General features: G+C 25.4%; 1 protein-coding gene across 1 annotated transcript; it reads right to left on the bottom strand.

The window, feature by feature from the left end:
* Window positions 1–1,282: 1,282 nt before the first annotated feature.
* Window positions 1,283–14,868, bottom strand: LOC146725026 (uncharacterized; the record flags this gene model as incomplete). The annotated part of the gene is made up of 3 exons (XM_085485299.1): window positions 1,283–1,481; window positions 5,557–6,016; window positions 14,689–14,868. Coding segments are annotated over 3 exons (719 nt in total), but the record flags the coding sequence as incomplete, so codon positions are not given.
* Between the last annotated feature and the right edge of the window lie 490 nt (window positions 14,869–15,358).

The following is a 15,358-nucleotide window of genomic DNA, read 5'->3' as shown; positions in this document are numbered from 1 at the left end:
ATTCGATAGGATCAATATTTTTAATGTACTCTGTTTCATGCGATTTACGTAGCCAATTTATAACTTGGTAGATAGAGCTTTATTACTATCACATCCGCAATTTCACAAAAAAAATATAGAGAAAGCTATTAACATTTTGCTATCCAACGGTTATCCTCTTGATCTAATTTTCACAGAAATAAAACGCAGATTAAAAAATCTCTCAACTAAGAAATTTAACAAGCCTAATAATAACAATATAACAGATACCAATAATACTAATACTAACATTAAATATTTTGTCATACCATATATAGAATCAATATCTGAGAAAGTTGCTTCAGCAATAAGAAGACCTGACGTAGTGGTAGGATATCGTTGCATTAAAAAATTGAATGACTTCATAAGAGTTCAAAAGGACAAAAATAATTGCCCCACGAATTCTAATGTTATTTATAAATTGAATTGCAACGATTGTGACGCCACATATGTCAGACAGACAAAAAGACAGTTAGGAACGAGACTTAAAGAACATAAAAATAATATTAAATTAGACTCTGCTAGACATTCGGTTGTCACAGAACACATTCTAAACGAACAACATACATTTGACTGGGACAATATTAAAATTATGGATCACGAAAAGAACTACCATAAAAGACTAATATCTGAAATGATCCACATTAAAGAACAGAAAAATGGAATTAATTTAAATACAGACACCGAATTGTTAGACAGTAGTTATTTTGACATACTTAAAAAATTTGCTGAATCATAATTTAGAAAAAACATTGGTAATAAATAAATACATCACGCTCTCTATTTTGACATTTGGTATTCAGACTTCGCAACACACACTTGAAATATCGGGGAAAAGGACTTGTTAAAACGATAATGTAAGTTGAAAGATTTTTTAATTCTCTCTGACATTGATTTAATTCGCGTATTATATCCGTAGCATGCTCAAATGTCGCATAACTCGGCATCTCAGACCAATCGCCTTGCATATCTATTGGTCAACAGCGAAGATTCGTTTCAATTTTATATTTTAATATTTAACTAACTTTGTATTTTTAACATTTAACTTTGTATTTTAATATTTAACTTTTATGTATTGATAAAGACTGTAGTGCAGTCGAAACGTTTACAATTTATATCGATTCTGTAACAGAATGTTAATTTAATTATTTAACTATTAATAAAAATTTTTACACCTTATTTATTTGCTCGTTCAGTTGGCCTACTATATATGATTTGTTTAATTTTGTTAAATTATACGAGCCTTTCATTAATTAATTGTGATTAAATAGTTTAGATAAAATTAAGAATTTCGTAAAAATTTTTTGTAAAATGTATAAATTTTTAATGTTTATTATGTCACATTAATAAAGATTAATATATGTATATATGCATACCGAATTCGCTAAGGTATGTCGTTATCTTCCTTAGGATCGACTTGCGACAACTTCACGTCGGATCTGCCGATTTCCGCAAACTTTGATCTGTAAAAATTGAAAAAATATGATAATTTATTTAGAAACAAATTACAAAACTGTTTGTTGCTATTATGAAGCAAACAAGTAACTTGCGTATTTTATCTTGACGATATGTATATTAGCGATTTTAGAATCTTCAGCATAATGAGTTTATTATAACTATCGAAGTTATTGTAATATTTTGATGTCTTTATTAATTGATTAGTCACCAGTAAGAATTAAATTAAACAACTTATTAAATTCGTGAAAAAAACGACCAATACTAGATTATTGTAATATATATATATATATATATATATATATATATATATTGTAATATATATAAATATTATAAATAATATAAATAATATAAATATATATAAATATTATAAGTAATATATATAAATATTGTAATATATATAAATATTATTTATATTTTGTAACTAAAATGTAATATTAATCGTTGAACTTATTAACAAAAATCAAGAAGATAAGAAATATGAAAAACCAAAAAATAAAAATTTACTTAATTATAAAAATTCACGTTATTTACATGCAAATTAGAGTTCAATAAAATATCGGATAATTTTGAAATGTTTCAATCCGGCTCAAAAGTAGAAATCTAAAACGTTAGAATTTTGTTCACATTTATCACATAGAACTTACAAAATCTTATAAGAGCAATAGTTTGATAATTGTAATTGTTAAATTTGCTGGCGCCAAACATAATTTATTATTTATCGAACAAAATCGCCTTCTAAAGAATATCTTCTTACAAGCGATTGTAAACTAATGGCTAATATTTTAAATTGTGTTTTTCGTCGTAAGTCGCCCATAAAAATAGTAGCAAAAATTGTTACTATTTTACTGATAAGATATCAGTGACAAGTTTCTACCTTAAAACTCTTACTCTGCAAAATTTTAATTAACAGTTTGTATATACTATATATGCTAAAAAAATATCTAATAAAAAAACTTTTAAGTCTATTATACAAAACTATTTATTTGATGAGTCCTAATAACTTATTTATTTACATAAAATTAAAAATTTCTTAATTGAACTATTCATTTATATATATTTAAAAAATATTAATATACTATAAAACAAAATAATATATAATTACTATATATGATCAGATGTCTGAAAATTATGATATAATTTTGTAAAATCAGATATGTTTGTATCTAAACATATTAATATTATATTTTGCTATTTAAATAAAAGAACAAAAGAACACTTTTTGATTTATCCGTTCTAAAAATTATTATTCCGAATTCTCTTGTGTAGCAATTACATTGGTAATTAAACTGATAGAAACAAATATATTTATAATTTTAATTAGTTACATTTTGCATTAAACTTTATATTTATTTGTATAGAAGATGAATACGAGAAAAATACACTACATGATCATTGAAGAAACTATATGACTTGATGGGAATAATAAAATATAGTAATTTTCATATATAAAAATATCTTCTTCAATTTTGAAATAATTTTATAATAATTATAATATAATATAAACTTACTTAATAATAGTTTTCATATTTTTTTAAGCACCATAGAAAAAAATGTTTCAGAACTTTTTGATGTATTTTTTATTAATACTTATAATGGTTGCGTATAAATATATTTAATTATTATTTTATATATACACTTTAAATACTTTTATACTTTTTAAATATTACTTTTTGAATATTTATTTTTTCTTAAAAAATATTTTATTAAATAGAAAGAAAAATATTTTTCATATAAATGATATAATTTAGAAAATATAACATACTTATACCAAACAATATATGTAATTTTTTAAGAAAATATTTCTTTATTTTTAATAAAGAAATATTTTTTAAAAATAAATAATAAATATAAATATTTTTTTAAAGAAAATCTTTTTTAGTTTTATAAAATATTGATTGAAATACTTTTTTTCTCTTTCAATTTAACAATAAGTAGGTTAAATTAAATTAGGATTTAAACAATAAAAAATTTTATTTAGCTAAATATATTTTATAAATGAAATTAAATATATATTTTATAAATTAAATATATTTTATAAATTTTTAACTAGATATATTTGATACAATTATATATTGGATGATTAAAATAATCATGACTAGACAAGCCATTACTCTGACTCGCGGACTTGACGCTTCATATATATGTAATACAATATGCAAAATCAGCAGGATTGATAGAGGCAACTATAGCTCTGTCGTGTCGCGATAATCTGATCGCACGTGTCGCGTGAATTGAATTACGCGTGGGTGTGCGAGAAGGGATATACACATATCTTTTGCCTGAGAAAGTTTTGCGGTTTTTGATCTGCCAAAAATAGGAATTCAGCACTTTTCGATAGAGAGCGAAATAAGCCACGTGCATAATTTATAATTTATAGATTCGTTATATTTATAGACAATTGTTAACTAAAATTGATTCATAAGCATAATTAATAGTAAATAATAACGAATATATATAGTTAACTGTATATGCATTACTATAATATATAGTTAATTATATATATTATAGTTATATATTATAGTAGCAGTTAACTATGTATATTATAGTAGTAATATATATAGTTAATATTATATAATTATATATATTATAATATAATCTATGAAATGTAATTCTAAGATCTTATAATTGATTTCATAAATAAAAAATTAATCGATTATTTTAATAGATTGCTATTATTTATTCTAATATATATATTTATAATTTTAGGGATTTGGATCGTATTTTTTTAATACACGATATAATAATTTTCCGAACAAAAATAATTATTTTTTATATTCTTTAGTATTTTACTCGTCAATAATATAAGTAATATTTATTATTAAATAAATAATATTTTCGAGTAATTAAAATTAGAACAAAAACAATTATATATATAAAATTTGTAGATTTTCTATTAGTTAAAATATTATTTTGAATAAAATTTATATCATTAGACTCAAATTCTTTGGAAAACGTTTTATACAAATTACTTATTTTATTATTTATCTTATCTTAATTATAATGTGTATTATAATCAAGATATTTATATTATAATTAATTTTTTCTTTATCTTTCAATTTCCTTCAAAATCTTCATATTCTGATAATAATATCCTCTTGTTTTTTAACATATTACATAACGCTGTTATTAATACAATATAATATAGATTCGATTTAAAGATATTTATATTGAAAGAAGAACAGATATGATTTTTTGGTAATAATTAATATATATTCACTTGCAAAATATATATTATAAAATATAAAAATATATAAAAATGTATTAAATATAAAAGACTATTGATATGTTAATTATTCGTACATTTTTATTTTTTTAGTTCTTTTAGTATGTGTTTCAAAGTTTATAATATAATTCTAGGGTCTTTAATATTATATATTTTCAATATATTTTTGATACATTATTGTATTATTATTTTCTTCAATATACGATATATAGTCATATGATCTCCTGTAATCTTCTTATGAGCAAATCGCACTTAAAAACAGAATATGAAAAAAATACTTCTACTTTAGACTTTGCTCAAAGTAATGCACGTATTAAAAATATCATCAATATGATATCGTAGCAGATAATCATTTAATTGGTACACATATTTTTGACACAAGTCTTGAAATCCGCAAATATAGTTCTTTATTTTATCAAATTATTTCAAAATTTTGATGATCACAAATAAATGTATTAAATAATAATTAGGCTAAGCACTCTATTAAGAGAAGTTCCAATATATATACAATATTTTTAATTAATTAAATATATATATATATGTATACATATAATTAAATTACACAAATTTGTCTACTTTATTTCTACTTGAAACGTATACAAAATCTAATTCTTTTCTAAATTTTTAAATGCAGAAAAAAATGTTAAATTTCGTTGGGATTTAGACACTCTTTTAGCGCACGAAATAAATTACAACATAATTTGTAATCTCTTTGGAATAAACGTACAAATCTCAGCCGTATCGTCATTTATCCGACTCTCGTGATACTTCTGAGTATATCTAATGACTTACAAAATTACATCAATTGCTGATAAAAAGAGGAGCTTATCCAGATATCGCCGTATCAATGTACTTACGTAGAAAGTTCACATTGAATCTGCGCCAGCGTGTCGATTTTCACCGATGGAGACTTCGTTCTGAAGAATTCGAAATTCGCCGACGACGACGGCAATAAGAATCGGAGCAACGATTCCTTCGCGAATGCACTATCGCTCCAAAGTTCACCCCTTTTTCGCGACTCGCGTACCAGAGCCACCCGCGATGAGTTCAAGCACTTGGGGTTTTCCAGCGTTATTATGGTATATTGTACACTGTGTGGACGAGAGAGAGGAAAACTCGAATTTCTTTCCTCGGAGCTCTCACACGGAAATGCGGTCTGTGCGGCGAATGGTTCGGCTTGACTGATAAAAGGAAGCCGTTGCTCGATTGTAGTCAGTGCTCCTCCTTGTCCTTGTTGAATGTTCGTGCGTCTACCTGACGTATGCACGTGCGCTATCACGCCGGTCGTTAGTGGGAGCTGGATCCTGAGGTGAATCACTGAGATCGATAAGCAAATGTCTCGAAAATTAATCAGTCGAAATTCATTCCTCATATACTTCATGGAATGGGGAATCACAGGTTTTTTTCAAGAGAGAATAGTAGAGTGTCATTAAGAATTAGTATTAAGGGAAAAAGTATTATATATTCATATAACAAATATAATATATTAATATAATATAATTAATTATAGTAATTATTAAAAATATAATATAATAAATATATATTACATTTATTATATATTTATATATATATATATATATTAATATTGTACTTTTTAAAGTATAATATATTAAAGTACTTTTGTAGTTAGAATATTTATTATATTTTTTGCATCTTTATATTAATATATTAATATATTAAATATAAGAGTTTTAACAAGGCTCTGTAATATAAATATAATAAATATAAATATAAATATAAATATAAATATTAATATAAATAGGATAACGCATTGTCATCCGCGATTTGGCTCTTGTTGCCCGTCTTATACGTTAAATTTATATTTATATTACAGAGCCTTGTTAAAACTCTTATATTTGATACACGCTGCCTTAAAAAATGCGTTTGTTTACCAACATTAATATATATAACAGAGAAAAGTATAGAATCGAAAGGATCTGAATAGCTCAGCTGGAAGAGCAGTCGCCCGGCAAGCGAAAGGTCTCGGGATCGATTCCCGATTCAGCGATTTTCGGATCTATATTTTTCTATTGCATTCATTTATTTATTTTCCGTAGGGGGGTTAAAGGGGTATTGAAATTAAATCTCAAAATATGAGATTATTTCATATTTAAAATCTTGGCCGTGTCCAAGTAAAAATTTGGTGCCTTGTGCACCGGTATTTATTTCTAACGAAAAATTATTTAGTTTTGTTAGGATAACGCATTGTCATCCGCGATTTGGCTCTTGTTGCCCGTCTTATACGTTAAATTTATATTAATATATTAATATATTTATTATTAATATATTTAATATGATAAATATAATATATTAATATAACAAATAGAAGAAATATAATAAATATTATATGATTTTATGTATGTATGGAAACTGGATTTTTTTTATTTTTTGCGAAAAAAAGCTCTGATAAATATAACTGTTTAAAATAAAATTTAATTAAATAGGTGAAAATTGATATATAAAATTAATAAAAAAATTAATTTTATCATTGAAACATATTCAATGAAAGTATAAATACTACTAAATTATAATCACTTATAAATGTGAATTTTTCTCTTATCTATAAATAATATAACATTATATATGTATACATAAATTATTGTATATAATTGAGAAGAAAGAAAAATCTAAAAATGATCAATTCCCATACAGCACAAAATATTATGGATGTTAAATATTTCTATAAAATATTGCATAAAAACACTTTAAAATAGTTTTAGGAATATTTTAAAATGATTAAAAAATGTTTTGTGATAACATTTTTTAGAATATTTTAAAAAACAAAAATATTTTTAAAAGTATCTTTTTTATTGCTCAGATAATATTTTCTTAAATATTTAATACATATTTTTGAAATATTAGATAAAATCTATATATTCAAAAATATTTTTGAAAATATTTTTTAAACATGAAAAAGCGGACATAGAAACATTTTAAAAATATGTTCGAGAATTATTTTATCTTTTAAGAAATATTTTTAAAAGATTTAAAAAATATTTTGTGCTGTATGTTGTGCGGGTTGTTTATTGCAAATTGCTAATAATCATTTTTCAAATATATGAATATGTAAAATATTAACATTTTTGCTGATATTCTGGTTTAAAATCTTTCAAGATATTTTAGAAAAACATTTCTCTGGCTCTTTAACAAAATAAAATCGCACATCTTTAATCTCTGGTAGTCGAAATATACCGGTTGTATAGACCTTTGATTGCTCCGTTATTTTACGAACGTTGATGTTATTATTTAAGTGTGACGTAAGTGATGATCAAGCGGTTTGCGTCATCGAATAATTAAGTTTTGGGTTACTTGCTTTGAGGCGTCTTGAAGAGTAAGTCAAGAATCAATTTGTGCACGACCCTTGTTGTACATACACACATATACGTTTATTTAATCTAACGACTATATATATATATATATATATATATATATATATATATATATATATACACAAGTTGTCCTTTCGCGTACGTGATCCATGAATATTGTATCGTCTACGACATCCCGTGCATGCAAACGTGACTTTATATTTTTGCCGGGATTTACGTCACTTTGTGACCGTCAAAAAACGGGGAAGTACCGTGTCTAGCATGAAAACGTCACTTATTTTTTTTGCAAGATCTATTACAAATCGTTTTAATGCGTAATGTTAAATCGTCGATTACGTATCATCCGACGATAATAAATCTTATAGCTCAAGTGGATATTGTAATGATTAATTATATCTGTCGGTGGATATGGACCGGCATTTGTATTTTATGATTAACGATCGTGTATCTCGAATCAGATCAAAAGTCACAAATATAAGATAAAAACATTTGTGAATTATGTTTCGCGAAATCAACATGTTATTTGCAATGATCTTGATTATTATAAAATTAATAATTTTTTTATTTAATAATTTTTAATAAAACTTTTTATATATAGAAACTATATAAAACTATTTTTGAGAAAACAAGAATTTATTTTATTCCAAAAATATGTACGCCGCGAATGAGAAGTTAAAATGAGCTAATTTCCATTTACAAAATGTATTTACAAGTGTAATTATATATGTAATCTTATACTTTTTATATTGTTGGTCTTGTCTTGTGTCATCTTCAATAACTTTTTCAAAAAAACGTGGTTAAAATTGTCAAGAAGGACAATGTCAAGTAAGCATATTGCTAATTGTTAAGGATATATATTTTAATTTTTGACATACGTTAATCGTCAATTTTTTATTAATCGCAGCGCCTACGAAACGTATTAATTTCTCGCGTATTAACGATAAAATTTTTCGAGATTTGATTAAAACCAAAGATCATATCGAAGCGAACATTTGTTGGATATGACGGATTGAAACACGCTTTAATTAACAACACTATAAGTATATCAACAGCATCAAACCTATAGATATACATTGTTCTTTACATTTTGAAACTTCACAACCGACGAAAATATCACAAAATTCTCTCAGGGCAATCACTAATGATGCCAAGGAGATCAATATACACATAGAAGCCAATAAATTTCTCAATGATACAATTAACCCTTTGGAAAATACTAATAAAAAATGGTTTGTTAATCTTTCCAACACAGACATTCCGCCTAACGTTTCTAATCTGTTGCAAATGGGTGATAAATTCTGTCTTCCGAATATTAGTAAAAAAACAGCGATACATGAATTCATCAAGGACATAGAGAGTAATAGCAAACGAAATAATATTAATAATCTCACAACGATCAGAAATATCGCGGTTCCAAAATTTGCACAACTTCTGAACACGAAGGATAAAAATGACGTAAGTCAACAAAAATTACTTGGTGCACACAGAGATTTAATAAAATTTTGTAAAGACAATCCGAATGTTCTATTCACACGCGCGGACAAGGGTAATGCTACGGTGGCAATGGAAAGATCTCATTATATTAACAAAATGGAAAACGTTTTAAAAGATGTCAACACTTACACTATTGTTAAAAAAAATCCGTGCAAAAAAATAGAGAACGATTTGAATGATTTGTTGAAGAGATGGCTTAAGGAAGATTATATTTCAAAAAACGAATATTATAAATTACGTTGTAGTGATTCTCTCCTTCCAAAAGCGTATGGATTACCTAAAATCCATAAGGAAAACTATCCAGTTAGAATCATAGTTTCATCGGTTGATACAGCTCTATACTCGCTGGCTTCGTTTTTACAAAACACCTTACGAACTAGCCTACCCAAAGCGAAAAGTCATATTAATAATAGTTTTGATTTGTACAGCATATTGTCTGGTAAAAAGATTGATGAGAATGATAGGATGTTTTCCTTGGATGTGGTGTCTTTGTTTACGAACGTTCCTCTGGATCTTGCGATTGACGGTATTAACGATAGATGGGATTACATTGGAATAAATACTAAAATACCGAAAAACGAATTTTTGGGGGGTATAAAATTCATATTGACTTCTACATATTTTACATTTGATGACATAATTTATAAACAGACGTTTGGGACCCCTATGGGGTCACCGTTATCACCAATTATTGCAGACCTGGTTATGCAAGATCTTGAGGATACAGTTCTCAAAGCGTTGAATTTGGAATGTTTGTTTTATTTTCGTTATGTGGATGACATAATAGTGGCCACCTCTATGACTAATATGACTCAGATTGTGAATAATTTTAACAACTATCATGAAAGACTTAAATTCACGGTCGAACAAGAGGTTAACCATAGCTTGAATTTCTTAGATTTATCACTTAAAATTATTAATAACAAAATATATATAGACTGGTATCAAAAAGAAACCTTCTCAGGAAGGACGTTATCATTTTATTCAAACCACCCATTATGCCACAAAATTGGAATAATATATAACCTTGTAGACAGATGTCTATTGCTATCACATCCACTATTTTTTAATAAAAATTTGGAGTTAATTATTAATATACTCAGAAGCAATGGTTACCCTCTTGATCTGATTTTTAACAAAATTAATCATCGGATAGAACACATCATATCTAAGGGGAGCATTATAGAGAGACAGGCCAACATAGAAAGAACAAAAAGTATAGGAAATGACTCGGTCAATAAAAAATTCTTTGTCATTCCGTATATAGATGGGATCTCAGAAATGATTGTTTCCTCGGTAAAAAATAAAAATTGTATGGTAGGGTATAGATGTCTCAACAAACTGGATAATATTATTAAAGCGCAGAAAGATAAAACTAAACATCCATGCAATTCGAATGTGGTTTATAAGATCAGTTGCAATAATTGTAATGCATCTTATGTAGGCCAAACAAAGAGGCAATTGCAGACGCGAATGAAAGAACATAAAAATAATATTAGATTGGACTCAACGAAACATTCAGTAATTTCTGAACACATAATAAATGAACATCATACTTTTAATTGGGACAATGTTAAGATCATGGACAACGAAAATAATTATTATAAAAGACTCATTTCTGAGATGCTACATATCAAGGAACAAAAAAATGGACTAAATTTAAACAAAGATACTGAGTTACTTAGCGAGTCGTATTTTGATATTTTGGATATATTAGCGAACAAGAAATAATAATAGGACAAATAGGACATTAACGAGTTAAACATAGATATTAGATCATATATAAACACGCACGCTCTCCGATCAAGTAGAGTTTAAAATGAGCTGTCTTTCTGTATTGTTGGTTTGTTATGTGTCATCCTTAATAACTGTTAATAAGTAGCAAAATTGTCAAGAAGAACGATGATAGGTAAGCATACTACCAATTGTAGGGGATACATATTATAATTTGGACATACGTTGATCGGTAATTTTTTATTAATCGCAGCGCCTACGGAACGGGTTAATTTCTCGCATATTAACGATGAAACTATCCGAGATCTGAACAAAATCAGGGATCATATCGAGGCGAACATTGTTGGACAGGACGGATTGAAACACGCGTTAATTGCTCAAAAACTCTTGATTCTGAATAACTATAATTAAATTTCGATATTATGTGAATTGTAAGAATTTATATTTCAATAATTATACTGAAGAAGACCGCGTGCGGTCGAAACGTTTATAGAATGATTGTAATTTGCGTTAGTTTTAATATAATGACTGTAGTTTTATAATTTATACATGTAATAAATGGTAGTTGACTGAACATCTCGAATATTCAGCTCGATAAGTTGGCCTTATATTTATCACTACGCTTTAATTGCTTATAAATTCTCGACTCTTATTGAAGAACTAACATTAATTTTTGATATTATGTGGAATTTTTGTATAATTTTGTATTTTTTAATAATTACTGTAATATAATACTGAGAAAGACCGCGTGCGGTTGAAACGTTTATTTTATAATAATTGTAATTTTCGTTTAAACTTAAGTTTGAGTATAGAATGTTTGTAGCTTTCACATAATGTTTTATGTTTAGTTTATACATGGAATAAATTTTATTTGACAGAACAACTCTAATAATTGCTCGATAAGTTGGCCTTTTTATCTAGCACTAGTTGTTATACTTTTTGATTTATATATAATACATTTTAATTGTGGAAAAATTATATTCAAAAATTCGCGTTTTAAAGAAATTTAAATAATTATTTTTAATAATAATTTTGTTTTAAATTTTTAATTACTCGCATTATAGTTAAGTTTTATTTAATAATCTAATGGTTTATATAATAATTTATTTATTAAAAACTAAAAAAACGTAACAAAATCAAGTGCCTCAGAAAGTTCTATCAGATATGCATTTATGCATATATTGTATAACTGTAAGAATGTTAAAATAATTACTGATGAATTTTCCTAGAAGTTTTTATGAGGAATATTTCCTTTAAATATATCTTAATTGGATAAAAATTGCTACTTTGTGGTATTTAACCATCTTTATCATTATCAGTTGTATTAAAGTAGTCATGACGTACATACATAATCGTCTATGTTATCGACATATCGACGTTACATTGTTGAAGAAGTCAAGATAATAAGATTACACTGTATGAAATTCTACTACCTTAACATTGTGTAAAAAATTTGCGTAAAAAAATAATTTCCATTCTTTTTAATTTTAAGGTTACATTTTAACAATTTAAAACGATGAAATGCCAATACTATCATAGAACACGAAAAGAAATTAAATTATTTAATTGTTAATATATTTAATTGTTAATAATATTTAACTGTTTATTTAAAAAAATCTAATTGCTTAACAACACAAGCATTTTTAAAAGAATATAAAAATTTGCAGAGAATTTATAAGAAATACTTATTATTTAATTTTAAATCGATTTTTGTTTTATATATATAATATACTTTATTGATTTTTATTTTATATATATATAATATACTTTATTTTTTTTTTTGAAAGTTGATACGAATTCTTATGCACATAAGTAAAATGAAAACTATGACTTTGAAGTTTATCGAGAGACAGCGCGTTTGTATTTTGTGTTTTAAAATGATACGATATCAACTTAGAGCTTACTATGTGTATAAATGCATATCTGAGAAAAAGATTAGAGATTCTTAAAATTCTCAAGATTTTTTAAAGATAAGATTCTTAAATATAGAAAGTAAAAATTGTGACTATCTTTTTTATTGTTTTTCTATTAAAAACATGACTTTCTCCTCATTATAATTTATTAAATATTTTGTAAATTATTAATATATATATATATATATATATATATATATATATATACTTATATTCTAATTAAGCGCACGTGTATGTAAATATAGATGTGAAAGATAATGTGAATCATTCTTTTATTTTGAGTAAAATTATGCTTTTAAAATGTTATTATTACAAATGCATTTCTTATTATTTATCATATATTATTGGTAAAAAAATAATTGAGGAAAAAAATAAAATGGTTAGACCATCAGAATTGTAAATACACATTATAACTTTTAGGAAACAAAGTAATAATATCCTATACAAATAGAAACAAAAAAAAAATACTTGTTTTAACCTTACGAGTCTTATTAACAAAACAATATATTTTTATTGAATTCTTATAAATGTAAAAAGAAAAATAATATTTTAAAAATAGAAATAAAAAAATTGTCTTTAAAAAATAAAAAAAAATAAGCTCAATTCAAATTAAAGTCTTTCGATATATGAATTTATTCTTGAAATTAGTAATAATAAAATATAAAATAATAATAATACTTATATAGCAATTTTAAGTGCGATGTTCCTATAATAAGTTACTTTCGTGTGTTAAACCGAAAAAATAATAAATTTTATATAAAAATTATTTAGAGAGGGTTAACACAGAAGTTATTCATGTAGATATCGCGAATATTTGTAAGAGTTTAGCACAGATAATAATCTTGTTTGTTAAGTACATACTTAATGTTTGATATAATGGATTTCTCTTAATAACTATTATTAATTACACTCTTCGAGAACGTGTTTGGTGGCAAATATGCGTAATCCGGTGTAGTTCGCGATATCAAACTAATGCGAAGCAGATTGTCATCAATTACATCTCGCAAATAAATATTGCACTCCAATTATTTTTCCCGCGAATATTTAATGCTTATCCATCAAATGATCTAACACGCGCACGTATTATAATTTAATGTGCATATCGTCACGCGTTCGAAATTATTCGGCGATTAAATGTGTGACGAAGTCAATATAATAAATATTAAATTTGTCCATGTTAGGTCAGCGGTACATTTATGTTAATAGTCTTTTAATTATTAAAAATTAATTTTATCGCGATAAAATGTGTGATGCTATTATATCATCTAAAATTTATGAAATTATTATCGACCTCTCGTTAGTCTCTTATCGCAAACCTTTTCAATCATTAAAGATATTATCAAATATTATATAAATATATATATATATATATATATATATAATATTAATATATATATGTGTGTATTTTTCCTTCCTCCCCTTTTGTTTCTCTCCTTCTCGTAAGCAGGAATTTTTTAATTAGCTAACTTTTCACGTTGATTGCACTTTGCTACGATAAATGCATATTGAGTTCACTCACCGAGATTGTGCAGATATCGATCTCTGACGATGTGTGTATCGTAGCTTCGATATCGGTTTAAAGAATTTATTCCGCGAAGTACATTTTTTTTATAACTTGCCAAGTATGTACGATCAAAATGGGTTACGATGACTTCACGAACACGCGGATTATGATCAATGATGGGCGGCACCACGCTTACTGACGTTGTAGAATCGATTTGAGATTCGTGTAAGTAAATAATAATGAATCTCAAGTTAGGTTGATTACTTATCGCGATATTCGAGTTATCGAAAGAGAGTGGGAAGAGATATATATATAAAATATTTTTTTTATTTTATGAAACATTTTGCAACTTAATTTAATTAATAATTCGTAAATCCTGGAAATCATATATTAAATAAATATAATTAGATAAAATTATTAAGTAATTAAATAGAAGTATTAAAATTGAAATTCAATGCAATTAATATAAATAATTTAAAAATTATTAAAGAAATAAAATATCTTTTAATATATAGGTATCAGACATGGAATCATTTATATACTATATATTGAAATTTTTATATTGCTAAATAAATATTTAGTTACTTTATTTATATATATATATATATATATATATATATATATATATATATGTACTTTTTAAAAGTTTCTGCAAAAAAAATATTGGAATCTTTTTGAGAATTTT

The sequence above is a fragment of the Nylanderia fulva genome, unplaced genomic scaffold (assembly GCF_048542155.1).
Source record: "Nylanderia fulva isolate GAGA-0341 unplaced genomic scaffold, ASM4854215v1 Scaffold1077, whole genome shotgun sequence".
NCBI lineage: Eukaryota > Metazoa > Arthropoda > Insecta > Hymenoptera > Formicidae > Nylanderia > Nylanderia fulva.
This window is presented reverse-complemented; position numbering and strand designations above follow the sequence as displayed.